The sequence below is a fragment of the Hemitrygon akajei genome, chromosome 7 (assembly GCF_048418815.1).
Source record: "Hemitrygon akajei chromosome 7, sHemAka1.3, whole genome shotgun sequence".
NCBI lineage: Eukaryota > Metazoa > Chordata > Chondrichthyes > Myliobatiformes > Dasyatidae > Hemitrygon > Hemitrygon akajei.
The window spans coordinates 100,166,272-100,190,777 of NC_133130.1; the positions used below are offsets into that span (position 1 = coordinate 100,166,272).

General features: G+C 40.2%; 1 protein-coding gene across 1 annotated transcript in view; it reads right to left on the bottom strand.

Moving 5' to 3' along the window:
- LOC140730744 (parkin coregulated gene protein homolog) overlaps nucleotides 1-24,506 on the bottom strand; it is a 258,984-nt gene that overhangs the window by 108,474 nt on the left and 126,004 nt on the right. The window contains exons 3-4 of the mRNA XM_073051588.1: nucleotides 17,969-18,140; nucleotides 12,241-12,390 (exon numbers count right to left, since the gene is read on the bottom strand). Coding sequence (XP_072907689.1) covers nucleotides 12,241-12,390; nucleotides 17,969-18,140 — 322 coding nt within the window. The remainder of the gene's footprint in view (nucleotides 1-12,240; nucleotides 12,391-17,968; nucleotides 18,141-24,506) is intronic.

Genomic DNA, 24,506 nt, shown 5'->3' on the forward strand with positions numbered 1-24,506 from the left:
TTTAATAGAATCTTCATTCCAAATGACCTGACACTCTCACCTAGTCTGCCAAATGCATGAATTCCTTTCCACACACATACTGTCTCTATTTCATGGACACTTGTGTTCAGTTTGTAGTTGAACTGTCATTATGCTTAATATTCATTACGAACTGACTAAACGAGTGAGTGGTTAATAACAGACTAAAGTTTTCAAATGATTTAAAACTATATGAGACAGCTAAGCATTAAAGTAGAAACAAAAGCTTAAAGCACCAAATATTCTACACTCTTAAGGATAAAATGCTTCATATAAATGGCATTTTATGTACATCTAATTAACTTCTTATAAATTTTATTTATATACTTATTTCTTTATCTTCATTTATCCTTTATGGTCTGACTGCTATTTCCCAATCTATTACTATTTAATTTCTAATTTTTCAATTTTTTCCCCATTTTACTTGACACTGTGACTTATAGGGAGTATCAATGAACAAGTGCTGACTACCTTGTAGCATTACATTTAAGTAACAGTCTGAGATATGCTAGCTTTTTTGCTGAGGCTATGAAGACAGCCCCTGGCTGAGGGGTTCCCTAGCCCGCTAATATGATGGACTGATACCGAAGCTTGTGCCTATTCCAAGCTGCTTCGGGGTTTCGGATCTAAGGATTCATTTTGGTTCGGAATGTTGTTGCTCGCTTCTATTGTTTGCATGATTTGTGTTTTTTACCCTTTCTCTGTGCATCGGATATTGGTCTTTGTTCTTTTGGGTTTCTTGCTTTGTGGCTGGCTGTGAGCAAACTGATCTCAAGGCTATATACTTTATACAGTCTTTGATAATAAATGTACTTTGAAATCTTTGGAATATCAACCCATACCATTCACATGGATAGACCGCTTATCTTATTGAGAATATGACTCATGTATTAAATTTGAAATGATGGTCAACCTGCCACTAACATGTGGCATGTGATTATCTTTGAAGGATGTTGTGTGAAATAGGCTTCAGGCTGCTGGCAATGCAATATCAGAGCTGTCTTTCCAATTCTATTTGTGGGGTGTGGGAAGATGTCTAAGATAAGAGATGTGCCCATTCACAAGAGGATTCATACTTTCCACTCAATTATTTATATATGCACAGAACTATCTCCAACAGAAATGATTCGAACAGATTTCCTTGGCACAATGACATAAATATTGCCAAAGCCATCAACATCTGATGATACCTCAGCACAATCTATTAAACTCAACTGCATCTGGTAGTCTGGCTACAAGAAAAAGTAAGAGGGTGGGCTTTCTGTCCTGACTCCCATATACACTCAGTAGCCACTTTATCAGATACACCTGTGCACCTGCTCATTACCGAAAATATCTACTCAGCCAATCATGTGGCAGCAACCCAATGCATAAAAACATGCAGATGTGGTCAAGAGGTTCAGTTGTTGTTCAGACAAAACATCTGAATGGGAAAGAAATGTGATCTAAGTGACTTTGACATGGAGTAACTTGGTGCCAAGCAGGGTGGTTTGAGTATCTAAGAAACTGTTGATCTCCTGGGATTTTCATGCACAACAGACTCTAGAGAAAAATATCCAGTGAGCGGCAGTTCTGTGGGTAAAAATGCTTGGTTAATGAGAGCAGTTGGAGGAGAATGGCCTTGTTAGTTCAAGCTAACAAAAAGATGACTAACTTAGATAACCAGACATTACATCCGTGATGTGCAGAAGGGCAACTCTGAACGTACAACAAATAGAACCTCAAAGCGTATAGACTACGGCAGCAGACGGCCACAAACATACACTCAGTGGCCACTTTATTGGGTACCTAATGAAGTGGCCATTGAGTATATATCAGCTACAATGCATGTCAGACTGTGATGCATTAGCCTGAACTTATGCTGCTCGATGGCATTTAAGAACTGAGAGACATATCAAGATAAGATGGCTCATGCAGTTGACAACTGATTCACCACCACATTGGTGAAGTGTGCAAATCTACAATTAAAACAGAAAACACTGGAAATACTTCGTAGGTCAAGCAACCTCTGATCTTACAAAGACAGAGCAGTAGAGATGAATATTGTGATTGACCTGAAAACTGATTCAAAATCAGGAAAGCCATATTGTTCTAGTCTAAAGCCGCAGTTCATTTTGCATGAGCATTGCTTCCTGTATGTAAACTGTTTTTTGTATCATTTTCCTGCATGGGTTAGCTTTGATAAGATTTGAAGTGGATGGTGGAAGGACGCACATCTCCATCCACTTTTTACTTGCCCTTGCAACAGAAATATCTTTTCATAAGTAAGAGATCTCATTAAAAACCATGAAGAAAGCTTCCATCTTGGGTGACTTTTGAGAAGTTGTTTAACTCACTGCATAGCTGTGTAGATACACACTGCGAGGGCAGTAGAGTGAAAAGATAATTCATCTTCAAAGGCATCGCCTGTGGACTAGAGATGTGCCTGAACACCGTAGACAATGATGTCGGGTCAGAACCTCACAAATGTTGATAGCCAAGACCTGGGAGTCAGGTCAGAATGTGGCTCATCTATTACGTCTCAAGCAAAACCACAATTAGCATAGTTTCAGCACGAGCTCACACCAAAGCTGAAGTGGTAAGAAAGAGAGCAGCTTATGCTAAGCACAAAGTTGAGATGCAGTGGAGAAAGTGCGTAAAGACATGGAGAGAGCATATACTGACATGGAGGGAGACAGACGTATAGAAGCTATATTAAGTGTGCTCAAGGAAGTTGAGGCTGCCTCAGCAGAGACAAAGGTGCATGAAGCAGCAACTGACTTGGACAGTGGTGATTTTATAACTAGAATCAGTCATTCATGCTTTTCTGTCACAACAGCCAATACATTTTAGTAAAGAATATGTCCAAATGCATTTTGGCTATAAATCAGACAGTGCTCCAGCTCTACAAGGAGAAGCTGTTCACACCACTCAGCCATAATGAATTTCTCTAGATATTGGCAGTCAAGGTCTACAGCAGTAAATACCCACAACACCCCATTCTGCAGTTCCACCGTGGCAAAGACCACTCAAGAGTTGCTACTGATGCCAATCCCATCTGCAGTCATGGAAAGACTAAACTGGTTTGCCAAATGTGTTTTCATTCTAGGAAACACATTTGCTAAACCAGTCTCCACAATGCTCCTATTCAGGAGCTGCAGGTACATTTGATTTGACTTGGTATACAGCTTGTTGAGACCTAGTCACAGCAGGATTAAAGGTGTTGACAATCATTCTGTCAGTTATCTGTCCTGGAGGTCAAGCTTCCACAATGCCATGAAAAGCTAAGTATCTAACCCAGCAAAGAGCTAGACCTTCTCTGTAATTGGCTTGGGACAGAGTTACTGCAACGTGCAAGAAGGGTAGGGTTGTTCACATTAATCATCCAGCTATGAGTTTTCAAATACTGTGACAGATGCTGGACAAATACTATGGTTCTTCACTGAAGAATCTCTCTTCAGTAGAGTCAATAACTTTCCAAAGCTCTCACACAGAGAACCATGGAGGTTACAGGAGCTTGCAGATCTGTTGTTGGAATTGCAAGCTGCAAAAATGAGGGTTACCTACTAGAACTGAGTTTCTTGGATACAGCAAGAGGAATAAACCCTATTGTGGAGAAACGACAGAACAATAATCAAGAACAATAGATAACTGAAGGTTTCAGGTATAAATCCCTCTCCACCACTTTCATTCTTCATGGACTTAGTTTGCCACTACACATAAATGCAAAATGACCCAAGTGTAATGCTTTTGACTTTCAGGAACATGTCATTCAAAGAGAGATCGCCATCAAAAGCATGGAAGTCTAGAACCCCTATCACCATCAGCAAAACTGAAGTAGAAAACTCTGTCATGAACCATGATAGACAATGACCTGTCCATATGAAACCTCACCTCTTCAGGAAATGCAGAGGATTCAGAGAAATGCAACTTGCAAACTGGAGACGCTTTCTGAAGGAGCACTGAAATGTTCAAATGCTGTGTTTAAACAGCATACGAAGCTAAAGACTGTGAAGCTATCATACACTGCACTGAATGCAAAAGTGGCCAGCACTTATCAGTCAGGGCCAGCACCTTGGGCTACAACTGATTCCAGCACACCCCCAGCGGAGCATAACAGGAGCCAGCTGAGTACCCATCAGATATATTTACTTCCTCATCACAGAGGTATGCAGGATAGGCTTCCAAGTCAAATCCTACTTTAAAATATCTCCAGTTGACATCTACCTGAAAGGAGATCCTGAGCAAAAAAATGAAAACATATGTGATATTGGATGATCAGAGCAATGTAACATTGGCGAAGTTACCATTCTTTGACAGGTTGGCTACAGTGGGTGAAGTCTACCTTGATGGTGCTTATTAGCCTACCATCAGCACATTTAAGATTAATGTCCTGGAGAAAGGGTATCCAAGTCATTTCAGACTCTGTGAGAGTAGAATCTATATGAAAGAGAAGATTGCAGGAAAGCAAACCAAGTACCTGGACATATTTACCTCTGCTCAACCAGAGTGAGGCAAGCCAGTCTTCTGTCACTCAGAGGATGATTATAGCTGGCCACCATCCATTGAAGATGTGGTCTTCCTTCGAATCATCAACAAAGGAAAGTCAAACAGTTGGGTAGCTCCCCTTCCTTTTCCCCACCCAGATACAAAATTAAGACAGGTGACTATTAAATAGGGCACTGTATTAACGTTCCTCATTGGGATTTGGGGTTTTTAATTTGTAAAATGTTTCGAAAAACTAATTTAAAAATTAAAAAAAAATATAGGGAAGGGATGTCTTACTTTGGAAATAAAGCCTAACAACTAATCTTCAGAACACAAATGACTCCCAAACCAGATCTCACCATACTAAGGCCTGAACTCGGTGCTGCTGTTCTAGCAGCTGAGGTGGCAAAGGTGATAACCAAAGAGCTGGACACAGAACTAAATGATATCAAGTTCTTTACCAACCACAAGGTTGTGCTCAGTTATATTTATTTCATGAAACAAGAAGATTCTATGTTTATGTTGATAATAGGATCCAACATATCAGGCGAATAATCCAGAAGTGCCAATGGAACTATGTTCCTACTGTTCCCAATCCAACTGATCATGCCCCAAGAGGGCTCTAAGCTAATCGGCTCACTCTCCTTATGGTTAACTGACGCAGCATTTCTTGCTGATCCCCAACAGTAACATAGTCAGCTGGAAACTTTCAACTGAGTCGACCTTAAGGCAGATGTAGAAATACATCCTCAAATGTTAACACAGAGATACAACTGCAGATGCTGTGGGTCAAAGAATATGAACACAACGCTGGAAGAACTCAGCAGGTCAGGCAGCATCCGTGAGAAAACAGTAGCCAACGTTTCAGGCCGAGACCCTTCATCAGGAATTGGGGGAAAGAGAGGCCCAGTAATAGAGATAGGGGAGGGGGTAGGGCCTAGAGGCACCAGGTGGAAAACCAATCAGAGGAAAGATAATGGGGGGAGGGGGAGGGGATAAGCATGAAAGAACTGTAGAGATAAAGAAGCAGAAAGTTGAAAGGGGAGAGAGGCAGAGAGGGACCTGGGATAGGGGAAGAGGGAGGGGGAGGGAATTACCGGAAATTGGAGAATTCAATTTTCATACCACCAGGCTGGAGGCTACCCAAACGGTAGATGAGGTGTTGCTCCTCCAAACTGAGTTTGGCCTCATCATGGCAGTAGAGGAGGCCATGTATGGACATATCCAAATGGGAATGAGAGGCAGAGTTGAAGTGGGTGGCAACCGGGAGGTCCTGTCTACGAAGCGGTAAGTTGTCTATTGCATCCGGTGCTCCCGGTGCGGCCTCCTCTACATCAGCGAGACACGACGCAGATTGTGGGACTGCTTCGTTGAGCACCTACATCACAATAAGTAGATTTTTTGCATCTGTATTTACTCGGGAGGTGGTTACTGGGTCAATAGATGTGAGAAAATGCAGCAGCAAGGTCATGGATCCGATAAAGATTACAGAGGAGGAGGTGTTTGCTGTCTTGAGGCAAATTAGGATAAATAAATCTCCAGGGCCTGACAAGGTGCTCCCTTGGACACTGTGGAAGGGGCAATAGCAGAGATATTTAAAACATCCTTAGCCATGGGTGAGGTATCGGAGGATTGGAGGATAGCTAATGTTGTTCTGTTGTTTAAGAAAGGCTCCAGAAATAAGCCAGGAAATTATAGACAGGTGAGCCTGACATCAGTAATAGGAAATTAATTGGTAAGTATTCTGAGGGAATACTTAGAAGTATAGAAGTATTTGGATCGATAGGGACTGATTAGGGATAGTCAACATGGCTTTGTGTGTGGTAAGTTGTATCTAACCAATCTTACAGAGTTTTTCGAGGAAGCTGCAGGAAAGTTGATGAAGGTTAGGCAGGGAATGTTGTCTAGCAAGGCCTTTGAAAGGTCCCACATGGGAGGCTGGTCAAGAAAGTTCAGATGCTTGGCATTGAAGATGAGGTAGTAAATTGGATGAGACATTGGCTTTGTGAAAGAAGCCGGTGTGTGGTTGTAGATTTCTGTCTTTCTGACTAGAGCCCTGTGACTAGTGGTGTTCCGCAGGGATTGGTACTGGGTCTGTTGTAGACAAGTGTGAGGTGTGGCACTTTGTGAGGACCAACCAGGGTAGGTCTTACACGGTGAGCAGTAAGGCACTGAGGAGTGTGGTAGAACAAAGAGATCTGGGAATACAGGTCCAAAATTCATTGAAAGTCGCAACACAGGTAGACAGAGTCATAAAGAAAGCTTTCAGCACATTGGTCTTCATGAATCAATGTATATACAGGAGTTGCGATGCTAAATTGAAATTGTATAAGATGTTGGTGAGCCCAATTTGGAGTATTGTGTACAGCTTTAATTACCAAACTGCAGGAAAAATGTAAATAAAATTGAAAGCATACCATGAAAATTTACAAGGATGTTGCTGGGACTTGAGTTATAGGAAACGGTTGAATAGGTTAGGACTTTATTCCTTAGAAAACAGAAGACTGAGGGGAGATTTGATAGAGGTGTACAAAATTATGAGGGGTAAAGACAGGGTAAATGTAAGCAAGCTTTTTCCAGAGAGACTACAACTAGAGGTAATGTAATTTTAAGGGTAAAATGTAAAATATTTAAATGGAACATTAGAGGGAACTTCTTCACTCAGAAGGTAGTGGGAGTGTGGAATGAGCTGCCTGCGCAAGTGGTAGATGTGGAATTGAGTTCAACTTTAAGAGAAATTTGAATAGGCATATGGATGAGGGGTATGTAAGGCTATGGTCTGGTTCAGGGTCGATGAAACCAGGCAAATTCATGTTTTGGCACAGAATAGATGGGCTGAAGGGCCTGTTTCTGTGCTACAGTGTTCTTTGACTCTATGTCTCTAAATACATTGGCCTGTGCTCTGAAACATGCTTCCTAAATCTTTCCATCTACATATCTCCCTTGTCCTCAAAGATTATCTTTTTGTCCAAGTCTTCTAATAATATCCCTGTTGTCTTGATACTTTTAAATTATACTGCTAAAGAATCTTGGGAGGGTTTAACTATATTAAGGCTGCTATATAATGGCAATATCTTTTGTTGGTAGCTGTGGTCTTGACAAATTTTTAAAGCTATCAAAATCCATAGTTGCCAAATTCCCAATGCTGAGTTTGAATTGCTGTATCATAAAACGGCTTTGGAACTTTTATCCCCTTTCATGCAATAGTAATCATTTCTGAGGCTGAGATTTACGGTAGCTTTCTCACAATGGCAGTTACATATAGCTGTACCAGAGAGGATAGCTATTAAAGAGCTTGCTACTTCATGTTTTTTTAAATGAAATCTGAAATAAATTCTTAATGGACATGTAAATGGTGGGGCAAAATTGATACTGATTTAAATTTTTGAAATGGAAAGCTGTTTAAATGAAAATGAGATAAAAGAAGAACCTTCCTGGCTGTGTGGGTTGTTTACTCAAAATGCAGATCAATAGGAACCCAAAACATTGAACTGGGACAAAGTCTGCAGTAAGTACATTTAGACAGTTGTGGAGTGCTCAGTTCTAGAAGTTGTGTGTGAGGGACTGCCCTTAACATTAAAGGAGTTACATTAAGGAGCACTAGCAAAATTAAAGTCAATAGAAATCAAAGAAAATTCTCAATTGTGTGGAGATAGACATCACACAATAGAAGATGACTGTGGTTGTTGAAGGTCAGGCAATTCAACAGCACGCGTCCAGGGCCACTCCCAGGGCAGTATCGTAGACTTAATCATCGTCAATTGCTTCATCATTCATAAATCTCTCAATTCCACATCAACCTTTCAGATAACATAATAGCTTGTGTCAAGTACATACAGTGTCTGATATAGAAACAGCAGGCAATGAATCTTTTACTTAAAGGTGAGACTAACCATCTTGAAGTGACATTCAACACAGTACCATTAATGTATTCCTCCATTATTTACTTGCAGAAAACTTCAGGAGTGATCTGAAATTTAACTGAGTTAGCTACGTAGAAACTGTGGAGAGCAGGTTAGAAACTGAGCAGTCTGCTCAAAAATCTTTTTCTTCCCTGTATAAGGTTAGAAATGAGGAGGTTCAGTGATCAGTTTTATATGTATTAACTCAGCTAACAGAGCAGTCTATGCTTGCATGCAGTAAGAACGAGGCTGCATTCAGACTCGTAAGAGGCCAGTAACATTCATGTCACACAAATGCCAAAAATTCATCTAGACACCACTTAAATTCCATGTCGACAAGGCCAGGACAAAGGCTCAGTATCCTGTGGTAAATGACTCACGTTTTAATCCATAAAGATGTGTTTCCAGCACCACAAAGCACAAGTTTGCTATGTGACACAACACTCCCCACCAATCTCAATGACTGTGACTCCAATGAGCCTTCAGAAACACTAACCACCCAGGTTGAAGCAGCTCACCTGTTTGGCACCCCCAAACATACAATCCCTTCTCTACTGGTACATTACGTGACATCTACAAAATTAAGTCAGCCACTCTTCTCTGAGAGCATCTCCCAAGGCCACAATCTCCACTACCAAGGACAGCAGTGGGTGCATGGGAACACTGCTACCTGGTTGTCTTACAAGCTGCATCCTTTCCTGATTTGGAAGATATCTCCAACCCTTCATCAGCACCAGATTTAACCCATGGGACTTGCACCCAGCACCATTGAGAGCACTAGTATCAGAAGAAGTGTAGTGTTCCAGGAGTGGTTCACTGCTTCCTACTCAAGAGCAAGAATGATGAAAAAGATTGGCTTTTATTTGTCACGTGTGCATCAAAGTATTGAAACATACAGTACCATGCATTGTTTGCGTCATCTCAGATCAGCGAGGATTGTGCTGCGTAGCCCACAAGTGCTGCCAAGCTTCTGGTGCCAATATAGCATGCCCACACCTCACTAATCCAAAACTGCATGTCTTTGGAAAAACCACGCATACATGGGGAGAACGTACAAATTCCTTACAGACAGTGGTGAGAATTGAACCCCATGGTGATCACAGGTACTGTAATAGTGTTACACTAACTGCTATGCTATCGTGCTGCCCCAGAATTAGACATGCAATATCTGCTGACCTTAACAGTGATAGCCAGATCATCTGTTATGAATAAATCTAAAGTGATGGAAAATATCATCGCTAGGACTAACTTACTTATTAATGTCACTCACCGATGCCTAAAATGGGTTTTGCCAATGATATCTAGCTCCAGCTTTCATCACAAAAATTAACCAAAGTACTGAATCAAAGAACCAGTCTGGTTCAATACATCTACTGTTCACTTTCCTCCATAGATGCTGCCTGACATACATTTTGTGTGTGTTGCCCAAGATTTCCAGCATCTGCAGAATCTCTTGTCTCTCAGAATTGCAAAGATGAGATCAAGATAACTGCTCTTGACTTTAAAGCAACATTTGACCCAGTATTTTCTCAAACAAACCTAATAAAAAAGGTCAGTGGGCAACAAATGGTAAAATATTCTGATGATTGGAGTCACGTCTACAGGAAGGGAGTTCCTACAAGGGAGTTGTAGTTGGATAAACTAAACCCAGGACCATGTAGCTGAATTTTCTTAGGGCAGTTTATGGCCCTTTCCCCAATGATCTTCAGTCACACACTAACACATCTTGGTAATGTATCACAGGCCCCTCATTGTCACTGGGTCCAAGTTCTGGAACTGCCTATCCAATACCTTTATATGAGAAACCTAACCAATGGACTACAGCAGTTTATGAGGTGGCCCACACTATCTTTAGATAGGCAACTACAGATGGACAATAGATGCTTAACGTGATGACAACCCAAACACAAAAAATACATTTTGAAGAACAGTATTGTTGTTCAGAATCAGAATCAGAATCAGGTTTATTATCACCGGCATGTGATGTGAAATTTGTTAACTTAGTAGCAGCAGTTCAATGCAATAAATAATATACAAGAAAAATAAAATAATAATAATGATAATAATAAACAAATAAGTAAATCTTATTCAGTATACTTTATACAGTGTATGTATATTGAATAGATTCAAAATTGTGCAAAAAACAGAAAAACTATATATTAAAAAAAGTGAGGTAGTGTCCAAGGGTTCAATGTCCATTTAGGAATTGGATGGCAGAGGGGAAGAAGCTGTTCCTGAATCACTGAGTTTGTGCCTTCATGCTTCTGCACCTCCTACCTGATGGTAACAGTGAGAAAAGGGCATGCCCTGGGTGTTGGAAGTCCTTAATAATTGACGCTGCCTTTCTGAGACACTGCTCCTTGAAGATGTCCTGGGTACTTCGTAGGCTAGTACCCAAGATGGAGCGGACTAAATTTACAACCCTCTGCAGCTTCTTTCAGTCCTGTGCAGTAGTCCCTCCATACCAGACAGTGATGCAGCCTGTCAGAATGCTCTCCATAGTACATCTACAGAAGTATTTGAGTGTATTTGTTGACATACCAAATCTCTTCAAACTCCTAATGCAGTATAGCTGCTGTCTTGCCTTCTTTATAACTGCATCAATATTTTGGGACCAGATTAGATCCTCAGAGATCTTGACATCCAGGAACTTGCTCACTCTCTCCACTTCTGATCCCTCCATGAGGATTGGTATGTGTTCCTTCGTCTTACCCTTCCTGAAGTCCACAATCAGCTCTTTCATCTTACAGACACTGAGTGCCAGGTTGTTGCTGTGGCACCATTCCACTAGTTGGCATATCTCAGTCCTGTACACCCTCTCGTCACCACCTGAGATTCTACCAACAGTGGTTGTATCATCAGCAAATTTGTAGATGGTATTTGAGCTATGCCTAGCCACACAGTCATAAGTATATAGAGAGTAGAGCAGTGGGCTAAACACATTCCCCTGAGATGCACCAGTGTTGATCATCAGCGAGGAGCATATGTTATCACCAATCCAAACAGACTGTGGTCTTCCGGTTAGGAAGTCAAGGATCCAATTGCAGAGGGAAGTACAGAGGCCCAGGTTCTTGAACTTCTCAATCAGGATTGTGGGAATGATGGTATTAAATGCTGAGCTATAGTCGATGAACAGCATCCTGACATAGGTGTTTGTTACATGCAATGGCAAGGGTTTAGGAAGATGTACAGTATATAACTAGTTATAATGTTGCAATATCCAAGACCAAGATCACCTGACAATGTTCTCTCAGAGCCAATGAAAACATATCTCATTATCACAAAAGCTCAAAAAGAAGAGGGGAATTGACATTTTTAAAACTCCATTAATACTGAGAACATCATTGTTTATATCTTCTAGTATATTATCTGAGACAATCAGTAACAATTAAAAAGTAACTAAATGGAACTTCAAAGGAGTAAATATCTGAAAATATGGTATCTGAGAAAAGCTATATAAAAAGAGTACTTTCATAGAACAACTTTCTTGCATCTCTTTCCTTTGTCACATCAGCCTAATTACTCATATTTTCAGCTATGAACACCTTAAGGCTTCATTATCTCAGTTGGTGATGATGGAATTGTGGACTGAAGGATACTGGAGATGGCATGGACATTTATCCTGGCCCCACATTGTTCCCACTGATGGGTTTGGCTAAAATTGGGGATTTTATTGATTAGCTGCTCAGCAAAGACAAGTCCACAGCAGATATTAGTGCTTCAGATAGATATGAATATAACAAGTCCTTGTCAGTAATTTTGAGAAAATACACTTCACAGTTTCTGTCCTTGTTGTACCAAAAATATAAACAAAAGGAGAGGGAGCTGAGTGAAAGTTTGCTTCATGACTTACCATTCACATTCTTGAAAATGTTGAAGATGGGGAGTATTTGTCGATAATAAGGCACTAATGCCTCGCCCACCATGTCAGCTGATACAACCAGGTGCTGGAGGACTTTCAGCGTGATGCAAATGATTTGTTTATTCCGAGTGTTGAGCGCATCTGCAGGGACAGAAGCGAAGGCAGAGGAGAATGATGGGTCTTTGTGAAAAGGAAACTTTAATGGGTAAATTTAATTAAATTATTCTCTGCTGGGGTTTGCAAGTGGGCCTTTATTAGCAGAGCTTTGAAGAATTCCAAAGATGGATTGCACCACTGATGTTACAAAACACTGCCTTGTCCTGACTGTTATTTGTTCCCACAATTTGAGCTGACTCCTCACTAACCCCCAGAATACAGTTCATTTATTCATTTTGCAGGCTGCTCACTGCTCTGTCCAAATCACAGCATGTACCATAGGGCTAGTGGAACTGTGCTAATGTGCAATGTTCCACAACAACAGATACTTTCACTTCAAACAATTGGGCATCTATGTTTTGAGCTTATTACTAAGAAATCATTGAAGGCAGCTCAATGAATAAATTCTGGAAATCATAGTTTTTTTTGTACAAAGAGGCAAATGTTTGCAAATAATTTGGTAAGCTTCTATTAGTCACAAACAAAAGCATTAACATGCAAGCTTGTTCTCATATCTGTGTGGCAACACATGATTATTCCGTTTTGTAGTGATGACCTTTATGAAACATCTTCTGTTGCCTTTGTTTGACAATAATCTCACTTTTGTGCATAATAGACTAAATGAACTTTTGTTTTGGGAACAATTTGGTTGTGTTTAAAGGTAAGTATAATGTCTTTCTATAAGTAACACCTCCAGATCCAGACCTCCCCCTGCATTCCCTGGTTGAAAACTGCTTACATAGAGACATTCTGATTAAGCTTTGAACAAATAGTTGATACATTGAACAATGTGTCCTTTAAGACGTCAAAACACACCAACACCAATATAACAAAAGATACATTAAGTTCTGAAACAATGAATGTGGCTACAAATTGCTACTTTACTGTATACATTTGAAAAATACTTCATTGATTGTTACTGGTACAATAAGTTACTGACCTTTTCAACAATCTCAACAATGAAACCATGAATAAAATGTTACTTGTATCAAACTACTGGTTGGTGTTTTGAGGATAATATTTATATTTTTCAGGACTCTTATACTGTACAGGTTATGAAAGTAAAAGAAAATCTGAACCATTGCATAAACGTTTTAGATAACAATGAATATAATTTTATGGATAAAAATCCTGCAAAATTAGGCTTGACAGAAACCACCTATAGAGAAAATTAATGATGAAGATATTTCTTTCTTGTTTGGACATTTATTTCTTGATATTGTTGATTTCACCCAGCTGGGATGACTTAAAATAACCACAGCCTTATGAATTGAATCAAATTGGGGTTCTATATCATTTGTTTAAATTGGAATCTCAGCAACTGTAGGCACTATTTTCCAGCAATGATGAAACCAGTCTGCAAACATCAAAGCTTCTCGAAGAAAGGTACAAAATTTTATTGAAAGTGGTGACCATAGGATTATATACTGGCAAGAGAGCACTGTCAAAAGTATGAGAAAGAAAATTGCCAAGTATAAAAGAACTCTGTTGGGCCAAAATAGAGGTTCTGCATATGACTCAATTTGTAACTTATCTGAGATTCCTGATACAATAATGTTGCTTAACAATGAGAAAATATGTTACATTTCTTCACAAAGACATTTATCATCATGTCTCACAAAGAAGAAATATTTTACAAAATCATGGATTCATGTGAAGATTTTGATTGGCAAATTATGAAATGTAATTGCTTCATGTAATGTAAAAATGTAAAATTAAAAGTATGGGAAAAAACTGACAAGAAAAGTAAATTAAATGTAACATTTTTGGTCACTAGATTGAGCTATGCTAACAAAATAGAAATGAAATATTTTTAAAAATCATTAACAAATATGCTTATTCAAAAATCTGGCATCTTCAATCTGGAAAATTTCAAATGACCAGGATCCATACTTCTTGCAAGGAAATTTCAAACTTCTGCCAGCCTTCCTGAGAAAAGTGCTTCCTGTTCTCATTTCTAAATTGAAGGTTATTCCCTTTTGCCCTGGGTTCTGTCAGCAAATGAAAGAATTTCTATCTACCCTAGTACTTTATTTCCATTTTGATGAAATCATTCCTCACAAACTTCAAGACCTGAACTTAAGCAATCTTCATAACTTATTATTTCAAAATGCAGGTGTTAAGTGGTAGTATCGCTCTGGTGTGTGTAATCTATAGATTTAATATCAATATTTATGTTACAGGTGACTGGTAACCTTGCAGATATTTCAAGTGAATCAGAAACTCACTGACCAAAAGGTTATTGGAGGCAGAATTGTTTCACAGTTAAAAAGTACCTAGAGAGGCAATTGAAGAGCAGTCATTTGCAAGCCATAGACTAAGAGTTGAGGATTTAAAATGAGTGAATTAAAAATCTCTACTGTTGGCTAGATGCCCTTTCCCATTCTGCAAATTTCTGTGTTTTGTCACAGTTTAAGAGAATTTCTTTTATGTCAGCTCCAGATCTGGAGTTTGAAACATCGGAGGAATAGACTGAGATCCGGAAGATTATTACAAAGTTGTCTATCCAGTGCCATGAGAGGATTTCTGGTACCAGGTCAGGACACCAATTGCCCTTCAAGATGGGCACCAAGTCAACCCACCATAGCTTCTCAGGCAGAACGTCACCCATTCATCACTTTGGCAACAATCTGGAGCCAGCCAATTTAGGGAAGGTCTAGATAACTGTCTAGACTCAATGGAAAAGGAGCAGCTACATTCTTGGCAGGAAATGTTGCAACATCATGCTAGTACCTCAAAATCTACCAATAAGATAGCAAACCAGGAAAGCCAGTGGTATGCAAAGTTTAGACCACAATGCTATATTTCCAGTTTTGGTATTAATTGATTTTATTGCTGTTGTAAATGATTAATAATAGAGTGGGGGAGAAAGATTAATTTTGATTTGCTTAAGTCTTCATAGTGATTTCTCTTCACTAGTATGAGAATCAATCTCTCCCTCTCCCTCTCCCTCTCCCTCTTTCCATTATGTGTGCTAAATCAACAGCTTGCATTTACATTGCAATTTCAACATGATACAATAAACCATGAATGTTATCTAAGTTTGACATTGAGCCACATTGTTTGATACTAAGGTAATATAGAAAGACTTGTTCATTTTAAGACCAAAGAAGCTAACTGGTTTCTGGTTTTCTGTAGAAGTCACATAAACATAGAACATAGAAGAAACTTAGAAACATAGAAAACCTACAGCACAATACAGGCCCTTCGGCCCACAATACTGTGCCGAACATGTACTTACTTTAGAAATTACCTAGGGTTACCTATAGCCCCCTATTTTTCTATACTCCATGTACCTATCCAACAGTCTCTTAAAAGACCCTATTGTATCCCCCTCCACCACCATTGCCGACAGCCTATTCCACACACTCATCACTCTCTGTATAAAAAACTTACCCCTGACATCTCCTGTGTACCTACTTCCAAGCACCTTAAAACTGTGCCCTTTTGTGTTAGCCATTTCAGCCCTGGGAAAAGGCCTCTGACTATCCACATGATCAATGCCTCTGATCATCTTATAGACCTCTACCAGGTCACCTCTCATCCTCCATCGCTCCAAGGAGAAAAGGCCAAGTTCACTCAACCTATTCTCATAAGGCATGCTCCCCAATCCAGGCAACATCCTTGTAAATCTCCTCTGCACTCTTTCTATAGTTTTCACATCCTTCCTGTAGTGAGGTGACCAGAACTGAGCACACGATCAATGCCTCTGATCATCTTATAGACCTCTACCAGGTCATCTCTCATCCTCCGTCACTCCAAGGAGGAAAGGTCAATTCCTCTCATCATCCTTTCCTTAAACCAGCACTACCATGCAGTTTTCACAGCAGTGTGCCTGTGTTTTTCTTACATCAAATATGCATCAAATGATTTCCCTATTCATGCTACGTCCAGTCCACCTTTCTTGGCATAAATTGGAGCCCAAAAGAATCATAAATGGCCTTCACAGTGTATTCTCAATTGAATTAAGATCATGTTAAACACCTTGGTACTTTAATAGCTGAATTTAGGAGATCTGCTTGGCAGCCCAAAAACTGCCAAGTCCACGGTGCTGAAACTACTAAGTAGTGTATTCTCCTGTGTTTAGCCACTAACATACTCACTCATTGTGTGAAAATAGAAGCAGAAAATGCTAGGAAAAAAACACAGCATTGGTGGAAAGCATAAAAAAAGTTTATGTTCTAGTATGAAAAGTTTGCATCAGATAGATTTCCGACAGCTGCCGGTTTTTGATTTAGGGTGACTCAGTGGTGACAATGCTGGCAGCAAATGATGAGAAACCTCTTTTGGTGAGATGCTCCAACAGGTGCTGCACCAGTGCCACCGATCGTTGCACAATGTTGGATGTGATTTGCCCAAAAGAAAGATGTCTTTGCTGCTTTGATCAGGCCCCCAGATTCTATTCAATACAAATCTCAATTTGTTCTAATTTTGCTGACTACCCATAATAAAAACAACAATGTGCATTTAACATGCAGTCAGAAGGCCATCATGACAGTGAGAATGAAGGTTTCACTATTGAGCTGCTTACGGCCCGTGCAGCTGTACAGAACTGGTGTGGCCTCAAGGTCGCTGGGTGTTGCACAGGAGCATAGGAGGCTAGCTTTGAGCAATGAAGGGGGTCGTTTACCACAGTGCCAATGAATCCTTGTCACTGACTCCATCACCATAGCAGATAATCTTCCCTCATTCATTCTACTGAAATCTTTTATAATTGTGCAACTTTTAAAAAGTTTGTTTTCTTTCCTTTCTCTGCTATGATCAGACAGTTTTTCAGAGCTAAGTAGATGTGCTCAGGCACCAGCAGAAAGACAGAAATAACAATGGGTTGTTTACAGTGTCTGAACTCTTGGGCATCACTTGTAATGTTTGTAAAGTGGCTGTAGAAGGATTCTGAAAAGTGGGATGGGCAAGATGCTTCATGTATTGAAGGACATGGGATGGGGAGCTTTTCTGTGGGCTCAGAATAGCCCCATTTCTTCTTACATGAAACATTATCATCATCATCATCATCATGTGCCATGTTGTATGACGTGGGCGATCATGGTCCATCCATGACCACGATTGTCCTTGGCAATTCTTTACACAGAAGCGGTTTGACATTCGCTTCTTCTGGGTAGTGTCTTTACAAGATGGGTGACCCTAGCCATTAGCAATACCCTTCAGAGATAGTGGTCGCAAAAGCAAGACTTGTGATCTGCATCAACTACTCCTATGACCACCCATCACCTGCTCCCATGGCTTCACATGACCCTGGTTGGTGGGGATAAGCAGGTGCTACACCTTGCCCAATGGTTACCTGCAGGCCAGCTGAGGGAAGGAATGCCTTACACCTCCTTTGGTAGAGACATATCTCCACCCTGCCACCCAAGCATGAAACGCATTACTGGAAAAAAAACTCAACTAAATGTCTTCCATGGCAGCACTGATTAACCCCCACTCCCACTACCACCACTACAAATGTTAGCTTTTGTCATAGCTGTGCCTGAAACCCAGAGTCCAAAGAGAAAAGCACCATGACTTTAATAAGGGGGAACAAGAAATACTGAATTCAGATTCTTACTTTTTACTGGGATGATAAGTTGAGGAATAACAGGAAGAATCTTCATGCCTCCATGTTCCAGCATGTCATGTATCCCCTGGCGTGCAAAGAAGTCATATGGGTGCATGGTATCACAGAGGCCATCAAAAAACAGAGGTAGATAATAGTGGTAATCTAATTTCTCAATCTCCACCTGCAAGAAAATAATGGCATCTTAGAAACATTTCCTTATTACAGTAAAAATACACTTAAGACCTACTATTCCACAACCAGTTCTTGAGTGACATTTAGCATAACATATATCTCCCTCTACCTATTTTAGTGATAAGATGATTTTATTTTCAATGGGAGTTGAAACCATTTACTTTAAGTGCAATCTCTCAATTTACTGCTGGCAAGGTGCCAACCTATAACCCAACATCAACAAGGAGTATTTACTGAGACTTCTTTAATAGCATTCAACACACAGAATATTGCTTTGCAACGCAATGCAAGGACAAGTAGAGACCATTCTGTCCTTGGGCTATCTAATTAGATCATGGTCCATTTATACTTCAACTCCATTCCTTTGAACTTACAACCTATACCATAAATATCAAATATTGAAATTTCTAGTTATCCCTTGCTGTTTTATGTGAATATGCATTTTCAAGTTTTATTCCTAAAAGGCAATAAATGCTTCCTTTTAATGCTTCCATTTTGGTTGAGAATGGGAATGAGATGGATAATAAATCTTGATGGAATGGCGGAGCAGACTCGATCAGTCAATTGGCCCAATTCTGTTTTTATGTCTTATTGTCTTTATTCTGGACCATCCACAAGAGAAAAATTTCCTTCCCCACCAAATCCTCTTGTATTGAAAACTCCTCAAGATCATCTCTAAATTTTCCATAATGGAAATACAAAGTTTATGGAATATTTTTTCAGAATTTAACTATTTCAGCTACTCATTGATCTCCCTCCACTATATTCTTTGAAGTATGAAGGATAAAACTGTACACAGCCTATCAGCTGGGGTTCTTCACAAATTGAGAATAACTTCCACTGCTTATTAATTCCACCCTTTTGAGATGAAAATTGACATTCAATTAGCCATTGTGATTTCCTGTCCTATTTCTTATTGTTTGGCAGTTTTACATGATCGTGAATCTCAGCACGCAAATTTCTGTGCTCTTTTATAACTCCTAAGCTTGTCAAGTGGAAGTGGATGACGTCACACCAAACACAGTTTTGTTGACGCACTTAATCTGTGACATATCTGCCAACCTCGCATTCAGGATGGCACTGAGAACCTGAAGTTTATTCACTCCAGAGGTAAAGGAGCTCATCCCCTCTCAAACTACCAGTCTGCTCACCTCACCCTTTTAGGCACCTCCTACCCAATCCAGTTTTGGGCAGCACTTGCATGCCCCACACTGGCCTCATCAGCCACCTCCAAACCAAAGATCTAGAGAGGGAACAGACCTCTGGATCCCCTAGGGACAACCAAAGAAGATGAAGAAGGAAAAAGAAGTGTATTTCATTATTTCACCACCATCTGCCTTTAATCTTCTTTGCATGACCCTTTAAATTTCTCTTCCATCTTTTAAAATTATTGTCTATTTTCTTCTTTTACTTTCTTGAGATTAGTTTGTTAATTTTTTTTAAGCTTTCTGTCTACGGGATTTTTACTTTTTCTTGTACTTGTGCTTTCAGCTTGATTTTAGCCCAGAAATTCAATGCTACGTTTTCTCTAGCACTTTTAGATTTAATCACTGTATAAAATGGATTGTAGTAGCATTCACCTTAGTCCAATCCCCAACAACGATATGGGGACAGTAGTATGGTGGGGGGGGGGGGGGGGGAAATTCCCCTCATCACCTGGACTGGCACTGTGATGGCTGCAAGAGCATGATTGCAGTGAAATGCCATTATTTCCTGTGTGAAGCTGATCCACCAACAGTAAGCCAATTTATCAAGAGTACTCTTCAAAGGCGCTAAAGAAAACTCTTGACTTGCCTCCACATATGTAGTGCCAAAGACACAACAGAACATTCCATTCCATCTAGTAGAAAGCAATGGGGCCTTCAATAACCAACATTAGTTTCCATTGCAATCAATAATTGAGAAAAAAAGAAACATTGTGTCTTTTTCCAGATATAGAACAGCAAGTTATAAAATACATTTTCCCAGCACATCACCACTCTCTGGAGAACTGTGGCAAACCTGCAACTTCTACTGTTACTAATTTCTGGACATATTCTTTCCACTTTTTCACACTTAACTGTTTCCCTTTCATTTCAACATTGTAATTTTCTCTTTCATTATTATTACCAATATCTTTTGTCCAAAAATCCCATTTTTTCCAAAGATACTTTAGGCTGGAGTACTAAGCTCTCAACTGTGTCTAGCTTGTGGCCAGGTCTTACCCTTTAAGCTATGTTTATGCTTCTAACAAAGTTTTGATGTGTGATTCTTGTGCAACATGCGTTCATCTGTGATATATTGTACGTTATTGTGGATTCATGTTTAATGCTGAATATTGATTATCAGTTGAATTTAATTTTCTCCCTTTTTGGCACTTTTTAATCACTGCGTATCTTATTTTAAAAAGATCAATGTCAGTTTTTATATTTTTCACTAACTTAAAAGTGCTGCTTAAATTTATGCATTTGCCTCATATCTAATATTTTTTCCAATTTTCCTGCCTCATTCATTTATCACAATGTTAAAGGAACTATGCAACATGCAAACTCGAACAAGCACCTCATATTCTGCCTGAGCGTGCTACAGCCTAATGAAATGAACATTGAATTTTCCAATTTTAGATACCCCCCCCCTTCTCTTCTTGATCCACTCAGATCTTCTCACACCTACTCTTTTTTTCCAACTCCCCTCCCCCTTAGTCTTGGTTTCTCAGAATTTCCCCTCCCCCTACCTGGTCTGCCTGTCATCCACACACCACTCACTCAATCCCCTCTCCCCTGACTGTTTCCCTTTCCCCAGCACCTCTCCCCATACCTAGTTCCATTTACCACATTCCTCTCCTGTCAAATTCCATAATCTGCAGCCCTTTGCACTCCCAGCTTCTGTGGCAACCTCCACTCCACCCTCCCCCATTTACCAACTCCTCCTCACCTAGATCTACCTATTTGTTTGCCAGTTCCAACTCAGCCGTCCCTTACTGGCTATCTCCCCTTTATACACTCAGTCGTAGTGCAGGCAGTCGATCTGAAATAGCAGTGAAAGGATTCCTCAAGATGATGATGAAAAACCTTTAAGATGATTCAGGTCTGTTTCTGGCGGTGATGTTGGGAGTAGAATATCTGAAAGTTTCACGGTGGTTGTAAGAATAAAGGAGTTGATTTGTACCTATTCACACTGGACTATTTGACTGGGAAACATCACTAGATTATGGAGAGGGAAGATGAAGGAGTAACTTGAAGACAAGGACAAAAAAGCTTTTGAAAAAATGTAATGAAGGGGTTGTTAAGTGGAGAAGTGAGGCCTTAAGGCCTCAATTATCTAGAGTAAACCTTTGTCAGCAAAGGGATTACAGAAACACAAATTCCTGCACCTCCTCCTTTGCATGAGTATGTTCTGATGAAGTGTGTGTTTCATTTTGCAACAAGGAAATTTTTTTTGGTGTTGGCAGTTACTGATTGGCCATCCATAAAGAAAAGAAAAGACGTGCAGAGTGTACAGGGACATTGAAATGACCGTTCTAAATCAGCTGAAGTTCACAGGAAATAAAAAATTAAGAACTGTTGATACCGGAAATCTGAAACAAGACAGGACTCAACAGGTCAGGCTTTCCACAGATGCTGCCTGAAATATCGACTATTTCCACCATTTATTGAAGTTTAAAGGAGCATTAGCATTATTAAATCAGAAAGAAACAGAACATTGGAGTTACTATTTATCTTGAATTGTCTTGAAATCTTTCAGGAACCTCTAATCAACTGGGCAAAGAAACAACTCATAGGAATGCACACAAAATGCTTGTGGAACACAGCAGGTCAGGCAGCATCTATAAGGAGAAGCACTGCCGACGTTTCAGGTCGAGACTCTTCGTCAGGACTAACTGAAAGGAAAGATAGTAAGGGATTTGGAAGTAGTGGGGGGAGGGGGAAATGAGAAATGATAGGAGAAGACCGGAGGGGGTGGGATGAAGCTAAGAGCTGGAAAGGTGATTGGCGAAAGTGATACAGAGCTGGAGAAGGGAAAGGATCATGGGATGGGTGGCCTCGGGAGAAAGAAAGGGGCGGGGCACTAGAGGGAGATGGAGAACAGGCAGAGTGATGGGCAGAGAGAGAGAGGAAAAAAAACAAACAAACAACTAAATATGTCAGGGATGGGGTAAGAAGGGGAGGAGGGGCCCTGACATATTTAGTTGTTTGTTTTTTTTCTCTCTCTCTGCCCATCACTCTGCCTGTTCTCCATCTCCATCTGGTGCTCCCCCCCTTTCTTTCTCCCGAGGCCTCCCGTCCCATGATCCTTTCCCTTCTCCAGCTCTATATCACTTTTGCCAATCGCCTTTCCAGCTCTTAGCTTCATCCCATCCCCTACGGTCTTCTCCTATCATTTCACATTTCCCCCTCCCCCCACTACTTTCAAATCTGTCCTTTCAGTTAGTCCTGACAAAGGGTCTCGGCCCGAAATGTCGACAGTGCTTCTCCTTATAGATGCTGCCTGGCCTGCTGCATTCCACCAGCATTTTGTGTGTGTTGTTTGAATTTCCAGCATCTGCAGATTTCCTCGTGTTAACTCATAGGAATGCTTCATTCTCCTTGTTCACTCTAGTGATACACAGTGATCTACTAATGATCACTCTGCTGAAACAAAACAATGCATGTCAGTGAGTATAAAGGATTGTGGCATGGTAGCCATCTTTATCAAATAATCAAGAGAACAATGGCACAAGATTGGCAAAGGGAATGTCAGAGGGTATGTGATAAATATTCACAGACTGTATATTAGGGTGAGGTTGGAGTAAGGAAGGGTGTAGTGTTATAGAGCTGAGAAGAAGTGGCTTTTGTGATAGAGAGGAAATGAATTTTATAACCTCCTCTTGGAAGTTAAACAAGATACTGTTTGAACTACCCTAGGGTGGCTAGCTGGTGAGAGGAAGAGTAGAATTTATGTCACAGGTACACATTACAGTAAGTGGCAGGGGCTAAAGATAAGGATTTCAGTCAAAATTTAGCAGAAGGAAATAACAATTAAAACAAGATTGCATACTGAATGGTGACCGTGGTGAACATTGATAGTTGGACGTAAAAATTTCACCATGTCTGCAGGTATCACCAAAGGGCAATATCTTGACCACGGTGTGGAAGCAGACAAGGATAAATTCTCAAGATAACTGTACTTAGACCCGATTCAAAATGTAGATCAATGGAGCACTCGTGCACCTACACACACACACACACACGCACACACACGCACACGCACGCACACGCACGCGCACACGCACGCACACACACACAATCTCACCACATTGGTACATTTTTAGATAGATAGATAGATAGATACTTTATTCATCCCCATGGGGAAATTCAACATTTTTTCCAATGTCCCATACACTTATTGTAGCAAAACTAATTACATGCAATACTTAACTCAGTAAAAATATGATATGCATCTAAAATCACCCTCTCAAAAAGCATTAATAATAGCTTTTAAAAAGTTCTTAAGTGGTTTACTTAAATACATTGAGTCCTAACCCCGGCACTTTAACATATCTTACTCCTGGCGTTGAATTGTAAAGCCGAATGGCATTGGGGAGTATTGATCTCTTCATCCTGTCTGAGGAGCATTGCATCGATAGCAACCTGTCGCTGAAACTGCTTCTCTGTCTCTGGATGGTGCTATGTAGAGGATGGTCAGGGTTTTCCATAATTGACCGTAGCCTACTCAGCGCCCTTCGCTCAGCTACCGATGTTATACTCTCCAGTATTTTGCCCACGACAGAGCCCGCCTTCCTTACCAGCTTATTAAGACGTGAGGCGTCCCTCTTCTTAATGCTGCCTCCCCAACACGCCACCACAAAGAAGAGGGCGCTCTCCACAACTGACCTATAGAACATCTTCAGCATCTCACTACAAACATTGAATGACGCCAACCTTCTAAGGAAGTACAGTCGACTCTGTGCCTTCCTGCACAAGGCACCTGTGTTGGCAGTCCAGTCTAGCTTCTCGTCTAACTGTACTCCCAGATACTTGTAGATACTCCCAGATACTCCATGTTAGTTCTGAAACTAAACCACTAAAACATTTAAATAATAATTTGTGCAGTTCATTCCTCCAAAATGCATTAGTGTTCATTCTCTTGTAGCTGACATTGCCAAAATGATTCACAGTAACATAATATTTGTTAATTGAGAAATTGTACCTCGGAGTTTAAGTTGTAGGAAGCATTTTTTCATCCTTTTGCAACTGAAAATCAAATTTACCTAGAGTGAAACATGATAGTAGCTTTACATAAGTGTACATAGTTGAACAGGTCTTTCAGAGGGTTATGCGTTTTTTGCATCCCAATGAGATTTCAGTGCCATTCATGCACACTCTAACCATATTTC